This window comes from Haliotis rufescens, unplaced genomic scaffold, assembly GCF_023055435.1.
Source record: "Haliotis rufescens isolate VD_foot unplaced genomic scaffold, xgHalRufe1.0.p SCAF_3, whole genome shotgun sequence".
Classification (NCBI taxonomy): Eukaryota; Metazoa; Mollusca; class Gastropoda; order Lepetellida; family Haliotidae; genus Haliotis; species Haliotis rufescens.
In genome coordinates this window covers 3,725,710-3,753,616 of record NW_025964001.1, presented here as the reverse complement: position 1 = coordinate 3,753,616, position 27,907 = coordinate 3,725,710, and the positions used below count along the sequence as shown (strand labels likewise).

General features: G+C 43.1%; 2 protein-coding genes across 6 annotated transcripts in view; one reads left to right on the top strand and one right to left on the bottom strand.

Annotated features, from left to right (window-relative positions):
• The first annotated feature begins 9 nt into the window (after window positions 1–9).
• LOC124131877 (diphthine--ammonia ligase-like) lies at window positions 10–23,061 on the top strand. 3 transcript variants are annotated; one of them, XM_048403557.1, is made up of 17 exons: window positions 10–98; window positions 1,831–1,922; window positions 2,429–2,613; window positions 3,188–3,261; window positions 3,397–3,515; window positions 4,641–4,705; window positions 5,325–5,416; window positions 5,933–6,029; window positions 6,808–6,961; window positions 8,350–8,472; window positions 8,636–8,765; window positions 9,593–9,752; window positions 10,685–10,924; window positions 12,732–12,861; window positions 14,272–14,373; window positions 15,521–15,682; window positions 20,976–23,061. In XM_048403557.1, exons 1-17 carry the CDS (start codon window positions 76–78, stop codon window positions 21,080–21,082), a joined length of 2,055 nt encoding a protein of 684 aa, XP_048259514.1. In that variant the 5' UTR covers window positions 10–75; the 3' UTR covers window positions 21,083–23,061. The 3 variants fall into 3 exon arrangements, with proteins under 3 accessions (XP_048259514.1, XP_048259515.1, XP_048259513.1); XM_048403556.1 differs by having other exon boundaries at window positions 65–98; window positions 1,831–2,613; XM_048403558.1 differs by lacking the exon at window positions 14,272–14,373 and having other exon boundaries at window positions 62–98; window positions 1,831–2,613.
• The window catches only part of LOC124131878 (forkhead box protein N3-like), a 53,089-nt gene continuing 47,767 nt past the window's right edge, over window positions 22,586–27,907 (bottom strand). For all 3 annotated transcript variants that reach the window (XM_046495388.2, XM_046495387.2, XM_046495386.2), the window contains exon 8: window positions 22,586–27,780. In XM_046495388.2, coding sequence (XP_046351344.1) covers window positions 27,351–27,780 — 430 coding nt within the window. In that variant the 3' untranslated portion in view covers window positions 22,586–27,350. The remainder of the gene's footprint in view (window positions 27,781–27,907) is intronic.

The window sequence follows — 27,907 nt, the reverse complement described above, 5'->3', positions numbered from 1 at the left end:
CTTCCGGTACAAACACACATGGCAGTGTTTTGATTTGAGAGTTGATGACTTTGCGATCAGAGGAACCCACTCACAATGAAAGTCGTGGCGCTGATCAGGTCAGAACACATGTTACACTCTTTCACCTTTAAATAGTTTTGTATGCAGTCTAACTATTTAAATTTATTGTACATATAATGATATAATATAAAGCTGTAGATCTAAATACTTGCCGACATTGCAGCACAATCGATAAACGAGTTAATTACTGTTGGGTTATAGCGAAAACGGCACCTCAGGAAAACGTCACCGGGCGAAAACGGAACCGATTGGCGTAAACGGCACCTCGACTCAAACGAAAACAGCTACTATTGCCTTGCGAAAACGGCACCTTATTTATTATTTTACCTTGGTCAAATAAATGATATTAAACTTACATTGTAACTTGCAAACACCAATAATTGTGAGATGTTAAAACAAGTTTACATTAGAAATTAGCCTCTACTCCAACTATAATCCAACTTAGCTAATACGCATCTCAACTTATTGTGACAACGTAACATGCTGTATCCTGCGATGTATGTGTCGACGATACAAAGGTGGAGACCTCTCCCTGAGCCAAGTACTCTCACAATGTTCGATTGTACATGGGCCAATATTGTGAACATGATGAAGATGACGATGGACATGCCGACAAAACTGAAGAACTGTATATATGAACATATGTACTTATCTGTGAAAACAGGAAATACCATGTAAATACATCACATACCATGTAAATAAACCATTTTTATTACTACAAAAATCATTGTTATCGTTATTAAGAATAGAGGTGCCGTTTTCGCCTGAAACATAGTAGCCGTTTTTTGCCAAATGCGGTGCCGTTTTCACCAGAGAAATCGGTGACGTTATGCTGAGGTGCCGTTTTAGCCTGCACCCTTACTGTTCATCACTAAAACAGTTAATTAATAATACTGCAAAGAGCCAGTTGGGCACCAAGAAGAAATACAACATGTTTAAAAATAATTTGTTGGAGAATCAGTTACTTTATTGGTGAAATATTAAAATTTGTTTGTGTGGTTTTAGTTTTTAAAATATAACAAGAATCTCCACTGGCACCATGGTCATGAGGGAGGAACAGAGCTGACAAAGATTAGAAGGGCCACAAACAGAATATGTTTTTAACTGTATGAAATACCTGTGATTCATCCCCACCTATTGTGAAATATGACTATAACACACATACAGATAAACACAATGATTCTTCGTCATTAGAGGACGTAACATGTACGCAAGACAGGTCCCCACTACGTGTACAAGTGACTGCCTGAGATGGGCCTGTCCACGGATAACAGATTTGATAAAAACATGTTTACAAGTGTTATTTATTAAAAGAATAATACAAAATTAAGTTTAGTTATTGATTGTTATACCAGTTATCGAAAAAATGAAACGATCAAATTTTGAGAAATGCTGCAAAATTAGAGCAGATTAAGCCAGTCCTTGACAGCGAATTTATCAGAAACATCATTTTAGTATTCTCTAAAAGCTTATTCATCATAGAATTACGACATGTATGTCATTTTTCAGGCTTACAAATGCACATAGTTGCTAATCAGCTGAAAAATGTTTAATTTCTACAAATCGGTGCGTAGCTGTCTCGCGTACAGGTGCCTGGCAGTCTGTGTTATTTTACATGTATATCTTTGTGTAGAAACATATTCTACTTTTACTTGTATGTTTGTGTATTATTATTTTACTGAATTTTGACTTCCATCTACCATGTTGCCAATACCAAGCAGTTCAGTTGCACAGTGCCACCCAGCTCTATTTGTGTGTGTGTGTTTGTAGTGGAGGGAAGGACAGCTGTTACAACATGATGCAGTGTGTGTCGGAAGGACATGACATCGTAGCACTTGCCAACCTGCAACCCAAGGACAGAGGTAGACAGATTCAGTATAGACAAGGAGCATCATTTAATTTCCACAATTCCTAAGTGATAAACAAACGATATTCTTGCAGCTGAGAAAAATATAATATGTTGCATGCAGAAAATAAAAATGTCATAAGAAAAAAAGAAGATAAATATTAATTGACCCAAATCATATTATGGTTGCTTGCCACTACAGACATCGAGCAAAGAGAATGAATGTATCATTGCAAAAAGGGGGATACTGTTGAATACATGAGATGTGAAATAAGGAAAGACTTGAACAATTTGTGATATGAAAGTTTTGGTATCAAATGCAAATTCCTACTCTTTCAATTAGGCCTGAATAAATTAATTGTAATATTATGAACCCTCCTTTTTTCCGTCTGAATATTCCGCCTCACTTCATTATATTTTCTGATTTGTATCCAAATCGGTTTCAAGTAACCGTGTGGTACAATGACGTAATCGATCGTGTTCTTTCTGTGAATGATGTGATGATGTGGGTGCTGTGTGTAGATGAGCTGGACAGTTACATGTACCAGACTGTGGGCCACCATGCGGTGGAGATGTACGCCGAGGCCATGACCCTCCCGCTCTACAGGAGGGTCATAGAGGGCTCCTCCAAGCAGATCGGGAAATACTACTCCCCTACAACTGATGATGAGGTGGAAGACCTCTACGAGCTGCTTAAAACAGTGAAGGTACACATTTGTAGTGTGTATGTGTTCTAAAACCAATTTGACTGATTGGGGATTGAGTGGTCATGCTTTTAGATCTGACTAAAATGGGGATTAAATGGTCCTGCTTTTATATCTGACTAAAATGAGGATTAAATGGTCATGCTTGTAGATCTGACTAAATTTGGGATTAAATGGTCCTGCTTGTAGATCTGACTGAAATGGGGATTGAGTGGCCCTGCTTTTAGATCTGACTAAAATGGGGATTGAGTGGCCCTGCTTTTAGATCTGACTAAAATGGGGATTGAATGGTCATGCTTTTAGATCTGACTAAAATGGGGATTGAGAGGTCCTGCTTTTAGATCTGACTAAAATGGGGATTGAGTGATCGATGAGGTTTTCCTGGCCCAGACTCCATTATTTACAGGTCAGTGGGGTATGGCTAGGGTATTGCTGACTTGCATATCAAAACATGAAAGCAAACTAAGAATAAATGCATCACAGATATGTTTGCGATGGTTTCACACAATATATTCTCCAGATAGACTGCAATGGTTAATATTTACAAATTGAAATGCATAATTTTTTCTTGCTTCAGACGGAGACTTGTATTGAGGGTGTGTCTGTGGGCGCCATTTTGTCTGACTACCAGAGAGTGAGAGTGGAGAATGTGTAAGTCAAGGCATTTATAAGGAGAAACCTTTTCTCTGTGTCCCCCAAAATTTGCTTTCTATGTTAACCACTTGAAGTACTAATGTTTGTACTAATTGTGTTTACAAAGAAAGTATAAAGCATATGTACTTACAGCTGTCAGAGACTGGGTCTGACATCACTGGGGTTTCTATGGAGACGGAATCAACAAGAGTTGATGAAGGAAATGATTGATTGTCATGTGGAATCTATCATCATCAAAGTGGCGGCACTAGGTGAGTAGAGGTGTTGCTGCTTTGTCCTGTGTTGTCATGATTTGTCAAAGGTAGACACCGGGGTAGAATAGTCTTCAGCAACCCATGCTTGCCGTTAAGGGAGACTATGCTTGTTGTAAAAGGTGACAAACAGGATTGGGTGATTAGACTCGCTGGCTGTGGTTGATAGTAAGACTGTAGTGTCCCAGCTACTAGCGCTGATGAAGTAACCCAAGTTACTAGCACCAATGAAATAGCCCCAGTTACTAGAGCTGATGATTTAACCCAAGTTACTAGCACCGATGAAATAGCCCCAGTTACTTGCGCTGGTTAAGTAGCCTCAGCTACTAGTGCCGATGAAATAGCCCCAGTTACTTGCTCTGATGGATCTGTGATGATCCGGGTTGTCATAAGAGGTGACAATGCTTGTCGTTAGAGGCGACTAACAGGATCAGGTGGTCAGTCTTGCTGACTTGGTTGATGCATGGCATCGTATCCGAATTTCGTAGATCGATATTCATGATGTCAATCACTGGATTGTCTGCTCCAGACTTGATTATTTACAAACTGCCATCTTGTAGCTGGAATATTGCTGTGTGTGATGTTAAACAACAAACAAACAAACACACAAACAAACAAACACACAAATCAAAGGAAGACAGATCTTGTGATCACACAAGTATGGTTCAAGGTCAATTTAGGGCTATCCTTAGGTATCTCTCAATATATTTTGTTGATGCTTTGTTTCGTGTCATTGTCAGAGACCAGAGCCCGCTTGCACAAAGCGATCTTAGCACTACAACTATTGTAAGCCTATGTTAAAGTATGGGAGTTACAATCATCTTAGCGCTAAGATCGCTTTGTGCAAGTGGGCCCTGCTGGTGTTTGTTACAATGTAATGAGGGGCAACAGGTGTCCCAGCTGTCTAATTCACCCATGCTCGTTAGTTTCATCAAAGTGGTAGACGTCTGAAACCTGCATCACTTCAGGTTTTCCTTCCACATCAAGCTGACACAAATAAATGATGATATCAATGGAATACTGTTCAAAGCAGTGTAAAACCTCACTCACTCAATGTAATGAAATTATCATGTGCACGGAGATACAGGCAGTTATGAGTGTGAAGATAACAATGTATTGTTACAGGTCTTGATCCGAAGAAGCACTTGGGAAAGTCTCTAGCTGACATTTATCCACACATGCTGAAGATGGTAAGGCAACAACAGGAACACCTGTTTTAAGCTGCCACTTCCTTGTTTATAAAACATTCTGGTGTGGTGCCAGGTGGCTCCGTCAACCACTCTGACAATGATTAAAATGAATATGGTATTGCATTGGTAAAACTTCATGTTATAACAAAATAACTTCTTTCTATCTGCCATATCTTGTTATGCAGGAAAGTGATGTCTATCTGCCATGTTTTGTTATCCAGGAAAGTGATGTCTATCTATCTGTGCTATTTCTTGTTATCCAGGAAAGTGACTTCTATCTATCTGTGCTGTGTCTTGTTATGCAGGAAAGTGGTGTCTATCTATCTGCCATGTCCTGTTATCCAGGAAAGTGATGTCTATCTGCCATGTCTTGTTATCCAGGAAAGTGACTTCTATCTAACTGCCATGTCTTGTTATCCAGGAAAGTGATGTCTATCTATCTGCCATGTCTTGTTATCCAGGAAAGTGATGTCTGTCTATCTGCCATGTCTTGTTATCCAGGAAAGTGACTTCTATCTAACTGCCATGTCTTGTTATCCAGGAAAGTGATGTCTATCTGCCATGTCTTGTTATGCAGGAAAGTGATGTCTATTTATCTGCGCTATGTATTGCTATCCAGGAAAGTGACTATGGCCTCCACATCTGCGGAGAGGGAGGCGAGTTCGAGACCTTCACTCTAGACTGCCCCTTGTTCAAGAAGAAGCTAGTTGTGTGAGTACATTCAATCATTGTCTCACTGAGGGATGAACCTGAAGTGGGTTTCTTATTCTCTGGTGATCTTTACTGTATATAATTGATATGTTTCTTAAGAAAGAAATTATTCATGTCAGAGTGTTTTCTAACTTTTGAATCTGTGTTTCTGTTTTCTCTATAAAATTCCAATTTTAAAATATAATTGTTCAGAATATACTTCATGTTGACTGCACATGTGATAAAACATTACTGTTATCAAATAAAAAAGTATTTTCAGCCATTTCAAGACACAATGTTCCCAATACGTTGATTTCAAAACTAACTAAGATCTTTTCACATCATTTTTTTCCTATGTTTGATTGAAAATCCAACTGTTATGCCTACACTTGCTAGGGTCAGCACTGAACATTTGATTGGATGAGTAATCGCACCAACAACCAATCAGAAGCACTGTCAGTTCAGTATACAAGTGTGTGAGGCAATAGAGATGGAGGGTATACTTTATTCTGTATCCGAGTCTTATCTGTATTTCAGAGATGAGACTGAAACTGTCAATCATTCTGAAGATGCATTTGCACCAGTTGCCTACCTCAATCTCAAGAAACTCCATCTTGAAGACAAACCCCACATAGTAAGAAACCATCTTAGAAAAACAGGACTTGACATATCCTACATACCACACTTGAAATGTTGTGTGCTCCAAGTCTACCTTAAGTTGCCAAATACAAAAGAGTATTTGTTATAACTGTAGCCACAGAAGCCCAGTGATCTGAAAGCTGCAATTTGTGTGCAGAGTTACCTCCCTTTAGCTGGCAGGATCTGCTATGAATCCCAGATTCGTCCCAGTAGTTACCCTTTGTCGGTCAGCACCATCCCCTGCTTCATCAAAGTCACCAAGCTAGTTATCCAGATTGGATTGTTTAGACTAGGGCGTACACAAATAAAAGAACTGGTTCAAAGGCAATGACTTTTGAAAATATGGTGCTGGCCAGTGATTTTGTTTTTTGACTTGTTCAAACTAGTATGTAACCAGATAGACAGTTGGGTACCTGTGAAAGGGCCTATAAAGAAGCATACAAACTCCTATGCCACCATGACCATAACAAGAGATGCACAGTAAAGCAGTGCACATGTAAAGGGAAGTAACTGCGTGCAGTATTGGATCACATTGTTTTCAAGTACTAGGATTTTTTCTTCTTCTTTTTTTAATGGAAATATAAATGAAACGTGCCACAGACTTTATGATGATGCGGGCGGTGCCTGAGAACGAAGACTATTATCTTTTTAGCCTAGTATCTCCAGTAATTTTTAGTAGATTCTGTCGAAAGTAATGAAGGTACTTTGCTGGTATTTTCCCTGTGTGTTTCTTCACGGGTTTCTTCCTTAATACACCAGGTTTATTTTCCTAGGGAAGATCAGAACGGGAATATCTTCAGTCCCTGCCAATGACCCGTGGTTGTGACCTACTGTCGGAACTCTTCACAGAGGAGGAGAGAAAAGAGTTTTCTGAAACACCCCCCAGTCCATCCCAAACAAGCAAACAATCAACAGATAATATTCATGGTAGGTACAGTAAACTATGTTTATAATAAACACGCTTATAATGAACTGGCCGATATAACAAACTTATTTTTTAGTTTCTGCCATTTTTAGTATATATGCTTATAACGAACTACAGGTATTACAAACTAATATTAGTGGTCCCTTTGATTTTGTTATAAACATAGTTTACTGTAATTTGAAATGTCTGTGGACTTGTCATGTTGGTAAACATCCGCTGCAAGAAGAGATAAGATCTGCCATATTGAATTCAGTGAAATAGCATTGTTATACAGCTGAAAAATTGCTGATGGAACACACACTCAGTGGAACATATGATACCATCTCAGGTGCTGAGATACATAAGAGCAGATATAAAGTAATTAAAACGATGATCTACTGAATTGCCATCAGCCGTTGTAGAGCAATGCAGTTACCTCCCCTTGATGGTTGTTATTGAGGTAGTTCAATCAGCAAATTCTACAACCAATGAATGTGGCACACCTCTGTAAAGTATTCTATCATACCCAGGTACCTGTACATATGCATTCATATTCCTACTGGAATGCAGTGTGTGAAATAGCTTTCAAAAGCACTAGACAGACGGGCTAGCTAGATATTTTTTTAACAGCTAAATGAGAAGCCATTTCTCCCCCTTCCCCCCTCATCAAGTACGAGGACAAATAATTATTTCAAATTTCAACAATGTTAGAGGGGCACTGATGGCCAAGTCATCTAAGGCGCCGCAATGCGCTGTGCAGAGTTGTGTCCCTTGCCAGAAACATTATGATTGTTGGTTCGAGTCCTGGTTCGCCCCGATTATGTTTCTATGCCACTTGGGTTTCACCAAAGTGATAAGCGTCTGAGACCTGCATCACTTCGGGATATCCTTCCACATTAAACTGGCATGCCGCGATATAACTGGTGTATTGTTTAATGTGGCCTTAAACCTAACCCACTCAACAATGTTGGAAGTTCACTTTGAGTCAGTATCAACAGAGCGATAGCCATGGAATCACAAGATGCCAATATGACGCTTCAGATAATGCTTGAGAAAAGTCAACCTTCTTCTTTGTGTCAGCTGAATAACGATCAATATTGGGGTTTTTTTTGTATCGGTCTTATCTTTAAAGTGAACATTTTCTTTTTGCAATTGAGGAGCAATGTTCCTATATTATTGGTTACTAGATAGAAAATTAAGCTGGGCTACTTGGCCAGGAAGTAAAGTAGATACAGGGTGTTGGGCAGACACTTATTTCGCACACTGCCGGAAATTGTTTTTGAAATGATATGAAGATATATATGTCAGTTCCTGAGTCGGAGGTAGGTTTATGGATGTTTATGTCTGATACGCCATGACACACATGGCAGCTCTCAACGGCCATCATTCATGTCTTCTGTTTGTATTTCAGACAGTATTCAGGTTCAGACGTATGTATGCCAGAAGTGGTTTTATGTCACTGGTCTTGTTGCTGTGGCTACTGACGGAGAGTGTATAGAGGACATCACTCGGACAATCATGGACAAGCTAAAGGGTGAGCTCATTTCTCTACTGAGGGGTGGTGGGGTAGGCTCAGGGTTAAAGAAATTAAATATATGCTCGAAAAGATCACTTTTACCTGACAAGGATGACTTTCGGGATTTGAGCCAAACAATTTGCAGCCAAATGTGTGTTTAATGACTATTTCTAAAATCCAGGGACTGTTGAGAAACTTGGAAAGAAGATGGCTGACCTGGTGTCTGTCTGTCTGTATGTCCACAACATGGCCGACTTTGCACGAGTCAACTCTGTCTACAAAACATATTTCACCATCAACCCCCCAGTCAGGTCAGTGCCTTCGAAATGTTGTTTTATGCAATGAAGATCATTGTTTAGTGTGGCACAATAACATAGGATGACAGAAACATTATATTTGTCATTCACCAAATCGGGTATTAGATTATTTAGTAGCCTATACCATACTTGAATATTCTATTCCCCAGCTTCAGATGCTACTCTCAGTTCATCTTCACCGGGGTTTGTGTTCAGATGCCTAACTCACATTATATCTTATCCAGGCAGGGCTCGATTTAGCTTTATAGAACATGCGCCACTGCAATCTATTATTGAAAAGTGCAAGGTGATGTTTATGTCTGAATGTACCAAGTGCATGTAAAACAAATGCAAGCTTGTGTCTGACTGACCCTTACACCTCACTCATTACCTTTATGTTTTATGTCAGTTTATCTTCCCAAGGGTGTGTGTTGAGATGCCTAACTGTCAGTTTATCTTCCCAGGGGTGTGTGTTGAGATGCCTAACTGTCAGTTTATCTTCCCAAGGGTGTGTGTTCAGATGCCTAACTGTCAGTTTATCTTCCCACGGGTGTGTGTTCAGATGCCTAACTGTCAGTTTATCTTCCCAGGGGGGTGTGTTCAGATGCCTAACTGTCAGTTTATCTTCCCAAGGGTGTGTGTTCACATGCCTAACTGTCAGTTTATCTTCCCAAGGGTGTGTGTTCAGATGCCTAACTGTCAGTTTATCTTCCCACGGGTGTGTGTTCACATGCCTAACTGTCAGTTTATCTTCCCAAGGGTGTGTGTTCAGATGCCTAACTGTCAGTTTATCTTCCCAAGGGGTGTGTTCAGATGCCTAACTGTCAGTTTATCTTCCCAAGGGTGTGTGTTGAGACAGCTAATCCAGTGAATGCTGCCTTGATTCTTGACTGTCACGGATATGTTGCTGATGGAGGTGATGACGTCAAGGACACCATGCATGTTCAGAGCATATCACACTGGGCGTCGGCCAACATCGGCCCATACAGCCAGGCAGTTCATGTGAGTGACAGCTCACGGAGGGAAACTCATCCTCAATCTCATTAAAATCATATCTAAGTTCTCGCTACCGCTAAACAAAGATCTGAGGACATCCCATTACGGGACGCTTCAGACCGACCTTGCGCAAACTTTGAATGACCAATGGAATGACCAATGAGAAGGCAGCTTTCTCGTGCTTTACGGCACAAATTTCAAATTGGCGACTACGCTTCGAAACATATTTTGACAAATTCTCGATTACAAATTTGAAACCTGAACAAAAAAACATTCTGGAATGGCTAATAGATGGTCAAGATTGTAAGGATTCAGTCGTTAAACCCGTAACTATCGTTCGGAATACCCCATGTTAAAGTTTTCGAGATTGCATGATTAGAAATCACATTCCGACTGTCACTTTCATAATCTGGTAAGCGATGCACTGGTTGGTCAGATGTTAGGTGGTTCTGACGTGACCCCTAATGGGATGTCTTCAGATCTTTGTTTAGCAGTAGCGAGAACTAAGGTCTGATTTTAATGAGATTGACTCATCCCCAAATTCCCTACTCATTGCTCACAAGAACAGATCCCATTTACCATCTCTTGTCATTACAACCAGTAACCTGGTCTCCTCTACATTCTCCTGTCATTACAACAGACATACTTATACAACATTCAGTGACCCCTCACTTCATGCTTTTCAGTCCTAAAGGAAGTGAGTGAGTTGGGCTTAACGGCACTTTTAACATTATTCCAGTCATATCACGTGTCAACTTAATGTGAAAGTAAAGTCCGAAGTGATGCAGGTCTCAGATGTTTACCACTTTGGTGAAACCCATCAAGGGTATGGGGCTGACAAATCTAGAAACATAATCAGGCTGAACCGGAATTCGAACCCACGCCTGTCCTGGATATTTGGAGTGTGTGAATGAGTGTGGACAATGTTTGTTTTGCAGGTATATAACAGAATGGCTGTGGCTGGTCAGATAGCCCTGTGTCCAGCCTCCTTGACCATCATCGCTGGTGGAATAGTGCCGGAGTGTCGACTTTCTCTCCGCCACGTCAGGAGAGTTCTCGCAGCAATGCATCCTGGGTGCAGTCTGTCCAATGTAACCAATGTCATCTGCTATGTCACATCAGCTGAATTCATACCTGCCGCAGGGAGGGAGTGGAGACTGGCGGTCAGTAATACACAGGTAACACAGCTGGGAGAAAGGGTGGACTTCCTGTGTCTGTTGGGGGCTACCTCTGTAGTCTGTGACAGCAGGAAGGGAGAGGATGGACTTCCTGTGTATGTTGGGGGCTACCTCAGTAGTCTGTGACAGCGGGCAGGGAGAGGGTGGACTTCCTTTGTCTGTTGGGGACTACCTCAGTAGTCTGTGACAGCAGGAAGGGAGAGGGGGGACTTCCTATGTCTGTTGAGGACTACCTCAGTAGTCTGTGACAGCAGGAAGGGAGAGGGGGGACTTCCTGTGTCTGTTGGGGACTACCTCAGTAGTCTGTGACAGCAGGAAGGGAGAGGGGGGACTTCCTATGTCTGTAGAGGACTACCTCAGTAGTCTGTGACTGCAGGAAGGGAGAGGGGGGACTTCCTATGTCTGTTGGGGACTACCTCAGTAGTCTGTGACTGCAGGAAGGGGAGAACTACCTCAGTAGTCTGTGACAGCAGGAAGGGAGAGGGGGGACTTCCTATGTCTGTTGGGGACTACCTCAGTAGTCTGTGACTGCTGGAAGGGGAGAACTACCTCAGTAGTCTGTGACAGCAGGAAGGGAGAGGATGGACTTCCTGTGTCTGTTGGGGGCTACCTCTGTAGTCTGTGACAGCAGGAAGGGAGAGGATGGACTTCCTGTGTCTGTTGAGAACTATCTCAGTAGTCTGTGACAGCAGGAAGAGAGAGGGGGGACTTCCTATGTCTGTTGAGGACTATCTCAGTAGTCTGTGACTGCAGGAAGGGAGAGGGGGGACTTCCTATGTCTGTTGAGGACTACCTCAGTAGTCTGTGACAGCAGGAAGGGAGAGGGTGGACTTCCTATGTCTGTTGGGGACTACCTCAGTAGTCTGTGACTGCAGGAAGGGGAGAGGGGGGACTTCCTATGTCTGTTGAGGACTACCTCAGTAGTCTGTGACTGCAGGAAGGGGAGAGGGGGGACTTCCTATGTCTGTTGAGAACTACCTCAGTAGTCTGTGACAGCAGGAAGGGAGAGGGTGGACTTCCTATGTCTGTTGGGGACTACCTCAGTAGTCTGTGACTGCAGGAAGGGGAGAACCACCTCAGTAGTCAGTGACAATGTGCTGTAATACATTAACTTAAAGTATCAGTCGTCAAAATGGCCAACACAATATGTGTGACAGGGGAGATTTCCGAAACCGCCAGTGAACCTGTTGTGATTATAAGTGCTAGTCAATTGGCCGATCATTCAAAAGTGATTATAAGGATGTGTCGGATAGACACTCAAGTAAATTTGCCTCTGTAGAATGTTGTCAACAGTCACTGGCAGTCTTTGCAGGCATAGAGTCGATAGATTGGGTGTGCATTTCTTTGTTTTGTTCGACAGGATGGGTATTCTGTCAAACACTCTTTCAATGTAATGCAAGTGTCTTAATCAACAGAAACAATGTTTCTGTATTTAATTCATGCTAGTTTCCCTTGGAATGTCAGTATTTACCTCATTCAAGAATACAGTCTCTTGAAAAACATATGAATATCAAAATGTGTTGTTCGTATGAACATCAGTTTCTCAGTCTTGTGGCCAGGTTCTCATCCAGTGGAAAAGCTGTATGTCGTGTAAACTGGTCTCCCCATGAACCAAGGACATGTGAGGTTGATACTATGGTTCATATGAAAAGGCCTTGTGTTAATGTAAAGTATCTGGTAGGCAGCAATGCCAGGTCTTACTTTAAGAGGGAGACTTGACATCGAATCGTTTAAATCTTACTACAAGGTTTAGTCAGCAGAGAAGACATTGGCAGATGTCACAGGAGGTCTGTCATGTTTATTCCAGGAGCGGGCGTATGGGGAGGAGATGTGTGATCATGAACCGATGCTGGGGATTGCAGTGGTCCCGCGACTGCCGCGAGGCGCCATGGTGGAGTGGCAGGTTCAGGCGTACACAGGGACTGCAGTCCTGACAGGTAACATGACACATTCAAACCAACTGTATCTTCATGCCTATGAAATAAAAAGTGTATTGATTCATACACAAATCTTTGTTAATGTTTTGACGTATAATTATAGTGTTTATTGTCATCAATCCATTTTGAGTGAAGTCCATATTGTTGATTACTCCAACAAGCTTCCAGTACCAGTAAGTATCTCAACTCACTCCGTCAATGACCAGTCCCTTTGACATACTCCACAGCATCTTCCTGAGGCAAGGGAGTTTACTAACTTTAATCGTTCAGTTTCCACCCTTGCCGAACTAGGAATTTGCAGAACATGTGTATGTCAGTGGGCGTCGCTATTTTGTTTGAAGCAAATGCAAGTGACATGAGCGGTGAGATCTGATTGGTCAGTAGGGGGGACATAGAAGGTACATAATTCGTAATAGCCACTGGTGGTGCTAGGATCAAGGCCAGAAATTCTAGCCTACTTTGGCAAGGGTGGAAACAGGACTTTTAAAGTCAGTTTGCCTCGGGAAGATTCTCCTCAGTGAATTAAAACTACCATGCTGTCACGTGGTGCCATGTAGCCTGCACATATAAGCCACCAGGTTTCTACCTCTTGTCAACCTAGGCTCGTGCTCAGCAGATGTGTTGCCACACTGCTTTGCTTGCCAAGTTGCTCTCTTATCAACATGACATCTGATGCATCTGGGGGCTCTGTGACTGCCTTGGACGTTGGCACTGCCGTAGTTGTTCCTTCCGTCATAACAGGACACCATGGTGGCACAGGCACACAGTCCCTGTCCCTGTCTGGATCTGTATCCTTGGGAGAGTTGGAACTAGCTGGTCGCTTTCAACACTACTTCCAAGCCTGGGACAGGATCGATGCTTGGGCCTTGCTGGGCTTGGCCCAGGGATACAGGATACAGTGTCCTTATCACTACTGACCAACTGCCTGTGTCAGAGGGGTGGAGCAGCATCAGACCTGTCACAACATGGATGAATGCAGCATTTTTGAAAGGGGTCCAAAATATCAGAATCCTCTCTCAGTCAATTTTACTGCCTACAACATACTACATTTGGTTTTTAAAGGAGGGGATTGTCCAGACCGCCCTGAGCACCCCTTCCTCCACCCACCCCACCCAACATGCATCCCCACCCCCACCCCCACCCCCACCCCCACCCCCACCCAGGATCCATGTATGCACAACTCGGATTCACACCCGTAGAGCTATAAAATTAGTTATTAGATACATCCTAGCCTCATGCATCCTCTGCTGATTGGGCAAATGTATCTATCTTAGACACTCCTATCTTCATAGATCTCTATGCATCAGGCTGCCTGAATCTGAGATTGTGTTGCAGGGTGTGGTGTGGATTACCCAGGAATTCCTCCTATTGGTGTGTTTATCTCCTAATCAAAACTGTACTTTGTTCCAGATGGAAGTAAATCAATGCTTCAAGATAATCAAACAAAAATATCTATGGATTATTGCTTCAATAATTCAGAAAACCACTTCTTCTCTTCGAAGGCAACAATAGGTAAGATAAAAGAAACATGTTAGTGCCCCTAGTATCAGACGGCCTGTGTATTTTGAGGAAGTGTTCAGTTCATGCAAAGTTATCTCCCTTTGATTATAGGCATCTTTAGCATATTGCCTGCAGACAGATCTCTTCAATGTTAAGCAGGCTCACCTGACTAACATAGATCACTGCTTTACTAGACAAGGGCCTGTGATACACCTTGACAGGGTTGACTTAAGACAATGACACAGGTGACACTTTCCACTTGGTAAAAACAGTGCGAAATATTTTTAATACCCAACAAGACAGTCAGGCAGGTGTTGCATGCCCATATTCAAAGTTACCTGCCTGCATTCAGATATTATAAATTTTGAAAAATCGCAAAAAAAAAAGAAGAGACAAATCGAGTCTTGATTCAGTTGAAATAATTCAAACAATCACTTGAGAATCTACAAGGAGTTATAATTAAGCTGAATTGTAAGTAGTCTTAAAATTGTCTGCCAGACAACTTGGGCAGTTGGAGGCAAATTCCATGCAGCCCAAAAGAAAAGTTACCAGCCATGGGCAGACGGGCTGTCAGACTATTACATGCACTGGGGAAACTGCTGAAAACTACTGTTTTTTTAACCAAGGTTAGCCAATACCCAGTAATATAAGGTAGCTACGCAATAAATCGCAAAGAACAATGAAGAATGAAGCATGGTTTATTTCACAATAAAACATTGTTCTATCATGACATCATTTCTGGAGATTCAAACGTGCTCGCAAGTTGATGAGTCGTAATTTGGACATCATTTTTGAGAGGGAAGAGTCTAGTGTGTTGCCACACAGATGTAGATAAATGCAATGGTCAAACAATCGCTTCAAAATGGCTGAACGATCGCACTCAAAAGTGGGAGAGATATGACAATCGGTATTGGAAGAAAAGATATAGATAAAAAAATAATTGTGAGAATATTTTATAAAATTTTTATTCATAAAATGGACTTGTCCGAAATTGCCGTGGTCGGATTCTATTTCTGGGAGTCATCATTAATTGAATATGGGTAAATAATTTAAAGTGTGTACCTTTTACTAACATCCTTAATGAGGCTGTACATAATGTTGATATCTCATATAAGAAATATAGGGTAGTTCTGTGTGACATCCATGTATTTGTCTGCAGTGGGTGTGGAGAGGAGCATGTCGGCCCTCCAGCACAGTGTAGCTGGGCTGTGGAGGCTATACACCACAGTGCTGAGTGATCTGTGTCTCGGCCAGGAGGTGGCGCCCATGTGGAGAGTCTTCTACCCCGTTACCCTGGGACACTACACAACAATGACATCAGGTAAAACAAACAGCTACCCAACTGTGTGACAACTCAATACTTCAACATGACGTTACTTCCAGTTGGACTAAATTATCTGTTTCACACCCCAACAATCAGAATTAATTTGGAGGTAAATTATTGTTCCGAAGGCATAAGAACCATCTGGTATCAGAGGCTGAATGGAGTGACTCACAGACTTGAAAGTCTACAGATGCCATTATTAAGCCTTGCATAATACCGGTAGTTATAAATATTCAGGATATATAAGTAACTAACAGGTATGAATAATCAATATCACCTGAAGATACTGATGTATGTATCACAATGTCTCAGTGATCAAGGAGAACAGTGTGTGAGTGTGTTGCCTTGCCATGCTAGTGTGGGCCAGTGATGAGTGTGTTCCCTTGCCAGGCCATGCTAGTGTGGGCCAGTGATGAGTGTGTTCCCTTGCCAGGCCATGCTAGTGTGGGCCAGTGATGAGTGTGTTCCCTTACCATGCCAGGCTAGTGTGGGCCAATGATGAGTGTGTTCCCTTACCATGCCAGGCTAGTGTGGGCCAGTGATGAGAGTGTTCCCTTGCCATGCCATGCTAGTGTGGGCCAGTGATGAATGTGTTCCCTTACCAGGCCATGCTAGTGTGGGCCAGTGATGAATGTGTTCCCTTGCCAGGCCATGCTAGTGTGGGCCAGTGATGAGTGTGTTCCCTTACCATGCCATGCTAGTGTGGGCCAGTGATGAATGTGTTCCCTTGCCAGGCCATGCTAGTATGGGCCAGTGATGAGTGTGTTCCCTTGCCATGCCATGCTAGTGTGGGCCAATGATGAGTGTGTTCCCTTGCCATGCTAGTGTGGGCCAGTGATGAGTGTGTTCCCTTGCCTTGCCATGCTAGTGTGGGCCAGTGATGAGTGTGTTCCCTTACCATGCCAGGCTAGTGTGGGCCAGTGATGAATGTGTTCCCTTACCATGCCATGCTAGTATGGGCCAGTGATGAGTGTGTTCCCTTGCCATGCCATGCTAGTGTGGGCCAATGATGAGTGTGTTCCCTTGCCATGCCATGCTAGTGTGGGCCAGTGATGAGTGTGTTCCCTTGCCAGGCCATGCTAGTGTGGACCAGTGGTCAGTGTGTTCCCTTGCCATGCCATGCTAGTGTGGGCCAGTGATGAGTGTGTTCCCTTGCCATGCTAGTGTGGGCCAGTGATGAGTGTGTTCCCTTGCCTTGCCATGCTAGTGTGGGCAAGTGATGAGTGTGTTCCCTTGCCATGCCATGCTAGTGTGGGCCAGTGATGAGTGTATTCCCTTGCCATGCCATGCTAGTGTGGGCCAGTGGTCAGTGTGTTCCCTTGCCATGCTAGTGTGGGCCAGTGATGAGTGTGTTCCCTTGCCATGCTAGGTGAGTGTGGGCCAGGGATGAATGTGTTCCCTTGCCATGCCATGCTAGTGTGGGCCAGTGATGAATGTGTTCCCTTACCATGCCATGCTAGTGTGGGCCAGTGATGAGTGTGTTCCCTTACCATGCCATGCTAGTGTGGGCCAGTGATGAGTGTGTTCCCTTGCCATGCTAGTGTGGGCCAGTGATGAGTGTGTTCCCTTGCCATGCCATGCTAGTGTGGGCCAGTGATGAGTGTGTTCCCTTGCCATGCCATGCTAGTGTGGGCCAGTGATGAGTGTGTTCCCTTGCCATGCCATGCTAGTGTGGGCCAGTGATGAATGTGTTCCCTTACCATGCCATGCTAGTGTGGGCCAGTGATGAGTGTGTTCCCTTGCCATGCCATGCTAGTGTGGGCCAGTGATGAGTGTGTTCCCTTGCCATGCCATGCTAGTGTGGGCCAGTGATGAATGTGTTCCCTTGCCATGCCATGCTAGTGTGGGCCAGTGATGAGTGTGTTCCCTTACAAAGCCATGCTAGTGTGGGCCAGTGATGAATGTGTTCCCTCACCATGCCATGCTAGTGTGGGCCAGTGATGAGTGTGTTCCCTTGCCATGCCATGCTAGTGTGGACCAGTGATGAATGTGTTCCCTTACCATGCCATGCTAGTGTGGGCCAGTGATGAGTGTGTTCCCTTGCCATGCCATGCTAGTGTGGGCCAGTGATGAATGTGTTCCCTTACCATGCCAGGCTAGTGTGGGCCAGTGGTGAGTGTGTTCCCTTACCATGCCATGCTAGTGTGGGCCAGTGATGAGTGTGATCCCTTGCCATGCTAGTGTGGGCCAGTGATGAATGTGTTCCCTTACCATGCCATGCTAGTTTGGGCCAGTGATGAGTGTGTTCCCTTGCCAGGCCATGCTAGTGTGGGCCAGTGATGAATGTGTTCCCTTACCATGCCATGCTAGTGTGGGCCAGTGATGAGTGTGTTCCCTTGCCATGCCATGCTAGTGTGGACCAGTGATGAGTGTGTTCCCTTGCCATGCCATGCTAGTGTGGGCCAGTGATGAGTGTGTTCCCTTGCCATGCCATGCTAGTGTGGGCCAGTGGTCAGTGTGTTCCCTTGCCATGCTAGTGTGGGCCAGTGATGAGTGTGTTCCCTTGCCATGCTAGCTGAGTGTGGGCCAGTGATGAGTGTGTTCCCTTGCCATGCCAGGCTAGTGTGGGCCAGTGATGAGTGTGTGCCCTTGCCATGCTAGTGTGGGCCAGTGATGAATGTGTTCCCTTGCCATGCCATGCTAGTGTGGGCCAGTGATGAATGTGTTCCCTTACCATGCCATGCTAGTGTGGGCCAGTGATGAGTGTGTTCCCTTACCATGCCATGCTAGTGTGGGCCAGTGATGAGTGTGTTCCCTTACCATGCCATGCTAGTGTGGGCCAGTGATGAGTGTGTTCCCTTGCCATGCCATGCTAGTGTGGGCCAGTGATGAGTGTGTTCCCTTGCCATGCTAGTGTGGGCCAGTGATGAGTGTGTTCCCTTGCCATGCTAGTGTGGGCCAGTGATGAATGTGTTCCCTTACCATGCTATGCTAGTGTGGGCCAGTGATGAGTGTGTTCCCTTACCATGCCAGGCTAGTGTGGGCCAGTGGTGAGTGTGTTCCCTTACCATGCCATGCTAGTGTGGGCCAGTGATGAGTGTGATCCCTTGCCATGCTAGTGTGGGCCAGTGATGAATGTGTTCCCTTACCATGCCATGCTAGTGTGGGCCAGTGATGAGTGTGTTCCCTTGCCAGGCCATGCTAGTGTGGGCCAGTGATGAATGTGTTCCCTTACCATGCCATGCTAGTGTGGGCCAGTGATGAATGTGTTCCCTTGCCATGCCATGCTAGTGTGGACCAGTGATGAGTGTGTTCCCTTGCCATGCCATGCTAGTGTGGGCCAGTGATGAGTGTGTTCCCTTGCCATGCCATGCTAGTGTGGGCCAGTGGTCAGTGTGTTCCCTTGCCATGCTAGTGTGGGCCAGTGATGAGTGTGTTCCCTTGCCATGCTAGCTGAGTGTGGGCCAGTGATGAGTGTGTTCCCTTGCCATGCCAGGCTAGTGTGGGCCGGTGATGAGTGTGTTCCCTTGCCATGCTAGTGTGGGCCAGTGATGAATGTGTTCCCTTGCCATGCCATGCTAGTGTGGGCCAGTGATGAGTGTGTTCCCTTGCCATGCGATGCTAGTGTGGGCCAGTGATGAATGTGTTCCCTTGCCATTCCATGCTAGTGTGGGCCAGTGATGAATGTGTTCCCTTGCCATGCCATGCTAGTGTGGGCCAGTGATGAGTGTGTTCCCTTACCATGCCATGCTAGTGTGGGCCAGTGATGAATGTGTTCCCTCACCATGCCATGCTAGTGTGGGCCAGTGATGAGTGTGTTCCCTTGCCATGCCATGCTAGTGTGGGCCAGTGATGAATGTGTTCCCTTACCATGCCAGGCTAGTGTGGGCCAGTGGTGAGTGTGTTCCCTTACCATGCCATGCTAGTGTTGGCCAGTGATGAGTGTGTTCCCTTACCATGCTAGTGTGGGCCAGTGATGAATGTGTTCCCTTACCATGCCATGCTAGTGTGGGCCAGTGATGAGTGTGTTCCCTTACCATGCCAGGCTAGTGTGGGCCAGTGGTGAGTGTGTTCCCTTACCATGCCATGCTAGTGTTGGCCAGTGATGAGTGTGTTCCCTTGCCATGCTAGTGTGGGCCAGTGATGAATGTGTTCCCTAACCATGCCATGCTAGTGTGGGCCAGCGATGAGTGTGTTCCCTTGCCAGGCCATGCTAGTGTGGGCCAGTGATGAATGTGTGCCCTTACCATGCCATGCTAGTGTGGGCCAGTGATGAGTGTGTTCCCTTGCCATGCCATGCTAGTGTGGGCCAGTGATGAGTGTGTTCCCTTGCCATGCCATGCTAGTGTGGGCCAGTGATGAGTGTGTACCCTTGCTATGCCATGCTAGTGTGGGCCAGTGGTCAGTGTGTTCCCTTGCCATGCTAGTGTGGGCCAGTGATGAGTGTGTTCCCTTGCCCTGCTAGGTGAGTGTGGGCCAGTGATGAGTGTGTTCCCTTGCCATGCCAGGCTAGTGTGGGCCAGTGATGAGTGTGTTCCCTTGCCATGCTAGTGTGGGCCAGTGATGAATGTGTTCCCTTACCATGCCATGCTAGTGTGGGCCAGTGATGAGTGTGTTCCCTTGCCAGGCCATGCTAGTGTGGGCCAGTGATGAATGTGTGCCCTTACCAGGCCATGCTAGTGTGGGCCAGTGATGAATGTGTTCCCTTGCCATGCCATGCTAGTGTGGGCCAGTGATGAGTGTGTTCCCTTGCCATGCCATGCTAGTGTGGGCCAGTGATGAGTGTGTTCCCTTGCCATGCCATGCTAGTGTGGGCCAGTGATGAGTGTGTTCCCTTGCCATGCCATGCTAGTGTGGGCCAGTGATGAATGTGTTCCCTTGCCATGCCATGCTAGTGTGGGCCAGTGATGAGTGTGTTCCCTTGCCATGCCATGCTAGTGTGGGCCAGTGGTCAGTGTGTTCCCTTGCCATGCTAGTGTGGGCCAGTGATGAGTGTGTTCCCTTGCCATGCTAGGTGAGTGTGGGCCAGTGATGAGTGTGTTCCCTTGCCATGCCATGCTAGTGTGGGCCAGTGATGAGTGTGTTCCCTTGCCATGCTAGGTGAGTGTGGGCCAGTGGTGAATGTGTTCCCTTGCCATGCTAGGTGAGTGTGGGCCAGTCATGAGTTTGTTCTATAAAGATTTACGCAGTATGCACAAAAATGTTTTTCACATTTATACCTCCATTAACGCAAAAATGTTGTAGTATTATTTTAAATTCTTAAGTATTTTCAAAGCTTGTAACCACCAGGAGGTATTCGAGACCATGTATAGTCAAGAGAAATTGTATTCTGATTCTGTTTGTGTTTCAGTGTTAATGGAGGCCCTGCATGGTGGGTGTGCCCCGCCTCCTGTGTTTTCACTTGTGCCAGTGTCAGCTCTACCCACAGAGGACTGTCTACTGTATGTATGCTGCTGAAGCCACTCTCCTGGTCCAGCAAGAGAAACAGAGCTGTCACCAGCAACCATGTACAGCACCCTGTGTGACATTGTTCAACACTTACACAAAACAGACAGATTGATCTTCACCTCAAGCAAGTGACACAATGGTTCAACACTTGCACAAAACAGACAGATTGATCTTCACCTCAAGCAAGTGACACAATGGTTCAACACTTGCACAAAACAGACAGATTTATCATCACCTCAAGCAAGTGACACAATGGTGGAGGCTGCAACCTTATTTGCGACTTTGTTCAACACTTGAACAAAACAGACAGATTTATCATCACCTCAAGCAAGTGACACAATGGTGGAGGCTGCAACCTTATTTGCGACTTTGTTCAACACTTGAACAAAACAGACTGATTTAGCATCACCTCCAGCTTGGGACACAATGATAGAAGCTCACATCCTGAACAAAACTGTATTAGCATCCTGTTAAGCGACAATGGTGGAGGCCCTTTAACTTAGCCTTCACATTGTGTTTCACTTTTGTGATGTCATTGCAATGAGTTTATTGTCATGTCATTGCAATGAACTTATCGAGCTCCTTCCCAGCTTGTGACACCTTCATTACAGTGTGGGAGCGGCCATTACAAGGATCTTGAAATTTGCCCTCTGACCCCCAAAGTTTATACTTTTGTTTATGTCATCATAGTTCATTTTGAAAGATTTACGACTGACCATACTTCCCAGATGAATTTTACTTTTGTTTGTTTGATCAGATTTGTTCAAGATTGCAGACGACCATATATCAACCCAACTTCCCCTTTCATTTTTACTAGACCAGTTATACCATGATAGTTGAAATGAAATAGAAATTAAAATTTACAAATAAAATAATTTAGCTGGGGTAAGAGTATTTGGCGTCGCGACAGTCATCACTTGTTTGCAAACATTACGCATGGTTGTAGCCACCTATCACAGTGGGGAGTTTTAACTGGCCGCAGCGATAGTATAGAGAGCTCTGCAAACATGCTATCACTGTGAGGAGCTTGTGATGTTATGGCAGTGATCTTATTATGATGTCATTGGATTGAGGTCCTTGATTGTAGTATTGTGATGCTACCACGAGACTGGAATGACATGAATGGACAAAGTGACAGAAATATATAAACTTATCCGTGAAATCAAACTCTCTTGTATTGGTTTGGTGCTGTCATGGCTGACTTTGATCTGTATGTCTGACTGAATCACATTATTATTTGCACAAGACTGTGATAGTCTTCTCTTCACTAAATGTGTATAATGTTCAACATAACCAAGATATTGATTGTTTTTGTACCTATCAACATTCCTTTCATGTTAAGGAAATCACTTGTATACTTCAAATCATGACATGTCCTCAGGTCTTCGTGTATCAGTAGCGATCTGATTAGAATGAGCTTCTTCTCGTGCTATTGATCACAGCTTGGTCCAGACTGGTATAGCTGTGGCATAAAACAGCATGCACTCACAAACTAACAACATAACTGAATAATAGTTTGAAAATCTGATCCTTTATTTGGTCTGTGTAGAATATGTACAAATGTACATAGCCACGACATACTGGCATTGCCAGTAACTCGGCTGGCTGACGGACAGACAGACAGCGAGTTGACTGGCCTGACAGACATATTGCACTGGCTACTGAGAACTTGATTAGCAATGATGTCATCGGTATACCATCATCACAATAAGAAATATTCATAAATTTCAAAACATTGTCATTGGCCACAAAATATTCATAAACTCAACATGGTACATTTCTGAAATATCCATGATCTTGATCTATGTTTAACATGTATACTGTTCAACATTTGCTAAGGATCAACATAGTCATCTTAAGGTGTGGTCCCTAACACATGTTGAGTAGTATACCAGGTTAAATGGTAATGCAGATGAAGTCATTGCTAGGAATAACCTGTAATGATTTAACAAAATTTGGAGTTTACAACAATGTCATGATTTAAGTAATAAATGTGAAAAATGGAAGCCTTATGCAAGTTTCAATGGCATGTTTTATGAACATGTTACCATGGAAACTAAAATGTACAGGCAGTATGGACATGATTTCGAGTTATTGCACTCCTCATTTTGTCAAACTTTGGCGTAATATCTGGAGCGAGCCGTTTTTTGTCGAACTGGTTTAAGACAACCGTTGCTGTAGAAATTCTTAGAAAAGAAAGCGCAAAACAGCTCTTCCACTGAACACTTTTTGTATAGTACTCATCGGAGGCAGTGATATAATATCATTCAATGTCGGAGTAGGGAAATAAACTGAACAAGGTTAGCTGCAGTCACTCACTAGAATTCATGAACAGATGTTAATGAGCACGCAGAACAGATGTTGTGATTTCAATACCGGAGAATAATAAACGGTAAACAATAACTCTAATATGGTGATGAGAAATATTGCACAAAACGACGGAGACCTGTTGAGCTTGTTTCCCCACTCTGACTGTAACAGTGGCAATAATGTGTCTCAAACCTCTCTACTCCATGTATTTCATCTAGTGTTTTCTCCAACTATTCCCCACAGAGTAGACAAATTACACAGCGTTCCATGTTTCCACTCACTTGCACTAAACACCAATAGAAATGTCAACAATTTGAGCTACATGGGTATGAGATCTTTGAATAAACAAAATAATTTTCCAAATTTAAACAAATTTCTAGATGACAAAACACTGTAGATCTATGCATTGACAAATACCCTGAATTTGTCCAAGAACTGGTGTCAATTCTTGTCATTTACACAAACAAGTACATCCTAAGTTGTCAGCAGGAAGCAAGGTCATCATAACTGGGAAGAGTTATCTCCCTTACTCTACACAAAGACAATTTCTTAAACCTGACCATACAGGCAGCTTAATGTGAAATCACTTGTGTAAACTTACTGAGAAAACACTAATTTTCATTAAGAGTATTATATTAAGGACAGGAAAATATCTCTTGTTCCCTGTCATTTTTTTGCATAGATTTGTTATGAGCCATGACGCAGAAATGTCTTTCCACGATCTTTTGACTTTGCCAAACAAATTTGTGCTTTTACAAAGCATTAGATTGATTCCTAGAAGTAAGCTTATTGCACAAAGAGAGTAACTTGGTTTTGTGAATGCAAATATGCCATACTCGCATAGCAACGGTCTAACAATGCTGAGAAAACAATAATTGAGCTTAACATTGTTAATCTCAAAAACAAGTCTATTCCAATAACCATAAAACAGCTAAGACACTAAAACGTTAAAAACATGCATCATGTATCTAAAATACATTCATTTTTCATCAACTTACTTTTTCCGTGTAACAAATGTAAAATAATCGTCAAACTTCATAAACACGTTTCCCTTAATTTACACATGTAACACATAACTTATAACATAGATTTGAATAAAACTATCCCTTGACTAATTTTAAGACTATAAAGGTCCATATAGGAAAATAGATGAAGAAAATACATATAAAGTATAACTGAATTGAATCGTGTCTGTAAATTGCCTAAAGAGCTACATATTCCATTAAGTTGACAGGTTACAATGCTACAAATGGAAGACATGGATGCCTTTGATATAAAGGGACAGACATCATACAATGTTCACTGGAAGAAGATCTCGTTGATTAAGGCATAATTACCGACTTGACACACGATTAATTAGCTGTTGGCACATTAAACATCACAGCAGCTGCAGACTTCCATGTTCCGAGGTGGACTCGACAGTGAATGTCTTTGACAAGGAGTGAATGAGTTCGATGAAATACCGCTTTCAACAGTATTTCAGTCATATCGCTGTGTGTAGGATTTCAGAGCGCAGATATCAACCACAACACTGACAGACATAGGGTCATTATGGGGAGAAAACCCACAAGCTAATCCTGGTAGCTAAGAGAGGTAACTCTGCTTTTCGAGTTGGAGCCACTGGGTCAACTGGTCTCTCCTTGACAAGAAGGGCCATCCCTATTCTAAATATGTTCACATTAAAATATATACCGCAGAAGCTGTTTAGTGGATGTATTAAAAAAGAACAGTATTATTAGATGCAAATGAAACCTGTTGCCCCATGTAAAGACGTTTGGCCTGATAAATTCATATCTCTAATTAATCTTTGTTGGGTCAAATTTTTAGATCGAATTATCAAGTACAAAATACATTTATTGAATGTAGACCGATCTTGTTCTACTAACTAGTTTTGTCAAAGACAACACTGACATGACCAGCTGAAACATGTGATGCATTCAATGCGTGCTATCTGGAAGCAAGTTGGTCAAGTGCATAAAACAAAATCATAACAAACATAAAATATATATGCAGATATACAGCAAATATTAGCTTGAGCATGCAGTGATGTCAGCTATGGTGGCGATGTGTATCTTCTCAGTTTACTGAAAATACCACATTGGTATCCCCAAAACCATCTCTGAATCTATCTAAAATACAAAATACTAAGTTTAGAATTAGGCATGTTAGTAGCACTGTTAAATGAAATTTTAAGAAAACATATCCTTAAAAGACACATGACTCGTTGTGGCAATCCCAGCTTTCCTCCCTACCATATACAAGTGCCCATATTTCCATGGAGATGCAGAGCAATTCCCGTTTAGGGTCAGTCTAAGTCACCAAGGTGCCCTGACCATGTATATTCACAACTTCAGTATTTCCTCCACCCAGCACTGAGTGGAACATCAGTACCATCTATAGCACCTACAGTGTCGAAACCAATACCATAAGGAAATAACAAATGTCAGCCAGGTTGCTATGACCATTACCAACAAGGTATAAGGATAATATGTTACACAACTGGTACTATCTGGTGTATATACTATGTATACATACTATGTAATAACCCCACCCCCCTATGACACTGAGCATCCTTGCACCAATACACACCCTCTCCAGCAGCTTTCCCGTGCATTTTACAAGACTAAATAACAAGCAACAGGAGAGATGGTTTAACTATCTACCAACCTCATCATAATCACATCTTAGTTCTCGCTACTGCTAAACAAAGATCTGAGTACATCCAATTACGTCACGTCAGAATGACCTTTCATCCAACCAATCAGGATGTCGCTTACGAGATCCTGAACGTGACAGTCGGAATGTTTTTTCTTATCTTGCACCCTCGATAAATTTAAAATGGGGGTATTCAGTTGCTGGCGTTATGACTGAATACAGACAATCTGGACCATCTATTAGCCATTCCAGAATATTCTTTTGTTCTGTTTTCAAATTTTTAATCCACTTTTGTCAAAATGTTTCCAAGAGTAGTTGCCAGTTTGAAACTAGTGCAGTAAAGTATGAGAAAGCTGCATTCTGATTGGCTAATGTTGACTTCTTGTCAGTCATTCCATTGGTCAGTCAAAGTTTGAGAAAGGTTATTCTGACATGACGGGATATCCTCAGATCTTTGCTTAGCGGTAGGGAGAACTAAGATCTGATTTTAATGAGATTGACTATCTACTAATGAGTTAATGAACAATGGAGTATTAACACTTTAACAAATATCTACAAAGTTGTATAAAACTGTACAAGTGCATCCTGGGTGGCTTGTATCCACATCCCGCAAGGTCATCAAGTTCGCATATGTTATTTTGAAAAGGTCATGACCTTCAGTCAGGGTACCCCTGAGCGTGAGTAAATTTATAGGTTTTATAATTCAGTTCCGCCATCTCTGCTGCCATGATTGGAAACATCATAAAAAGTACTGACTAATGCTACTTGCATGGAAACATGATGAAAATTGCTGTGAAAATAAAATATTTTCCAACTATAAAGAGTCACAAAAACAAAAACATTTTCAATTATCAACAAAATCTCTAACTCCAAACAAAACATAAACCTTGGGATAAACCAGAGCAAATAAATTGCACCTCTCCTAGCTAATGCACCTTAACCAACATATTTCGAGCACCTTTAAGAAAACAAAATCATTTAAAACAATTGGTAAGACTCATTTGCAACACTGTAAATACAGAAAACTCCCCCCTTAAATGTTCAGCAATTCCCCATCCAGTCACTCAGCTTCTTCGAGTCACCGAGTAACTGCTTTGAGTCTTTTATACTGCTCTTGGTTGCATCCCATGGGATTTAGAATCTCAACTGTTGCCCACAAAATACACATGACTTCTCACATCAAGACACCCATGGGTGTTCGTCCGTCCGTCCATCCTTCCCAAGCCATGATAGAATTCTCCATGTAATGTTAAATCTCTTCTGGTATCAAAAGAAATAAGACTGTGCTAAAACCTGAATAAGTCATCCTCCATTAGGAGGAGGACGATCTGGCTTTAAAGTCTGTCTTGCTCAACACAGCCCGAGGGGACCGCCTGGGAGAGTGGGTCATAATTCCCGCCAAGTTCAAGAGAGCGTCTGCTCCTTCTACTATCTTCTTCTGTTCTTCCTCCTCCGTTGTTTTACAGTCTCGGAATCGTTTCCGTTGTTGCGTCGATGTTTCCCCATCAACCTCATCCATGTCACTTCCATAGTCATAGTCGCTATGGTAACTAGGAGAGTCACTCTCTACGTCGTCATCAGGACCGAAGTCATACTCATCATCAATGGATGATACGGGTGATGACGGCATGTAGTCGTCCTCGTCAGGAGCGACCGTTGTTGCACTATAGGTGTGATCCTCACTAGGACTGTTGGTGCAGATGATTGGCCCAGATGGCCGGCGACGTATATAGCCATGATCCCTGTGACAAAAAAGAATGGTGATGGAATTTTTCAAAATATCTTGACTCAAGTTATTCGAAAAATTGGAAATGAAAAAAATTTAATCCACACAAGCCTGATAATTGATGATAATTATCACTATTTTTA

Bases quoted from the DNA above. Each gene is read 5' to 3' on its own strand.
- LOC124131877 (XM_048403556.1), top strand. From the start codon at position 2,275: ATGAACCCTCCTTTTTTCCGTCTGAATATTCCGCCTCACTTCATTATA. The intron at 6,030-6,807 runs GTAAGAAACCAT...TTATTTTCCTAG, and splicing joins TTGAAGACAAACCCCACATA to GGAAGATCAGAACGGGAATA. The intron at 14,374-15,520 runs GTAAGATAAAAG...ATTTGTCTGCAG, and splicing joins CTCTTCGAAGGCAACAATAG to TGGGTGTGGAGAGGAGCATG.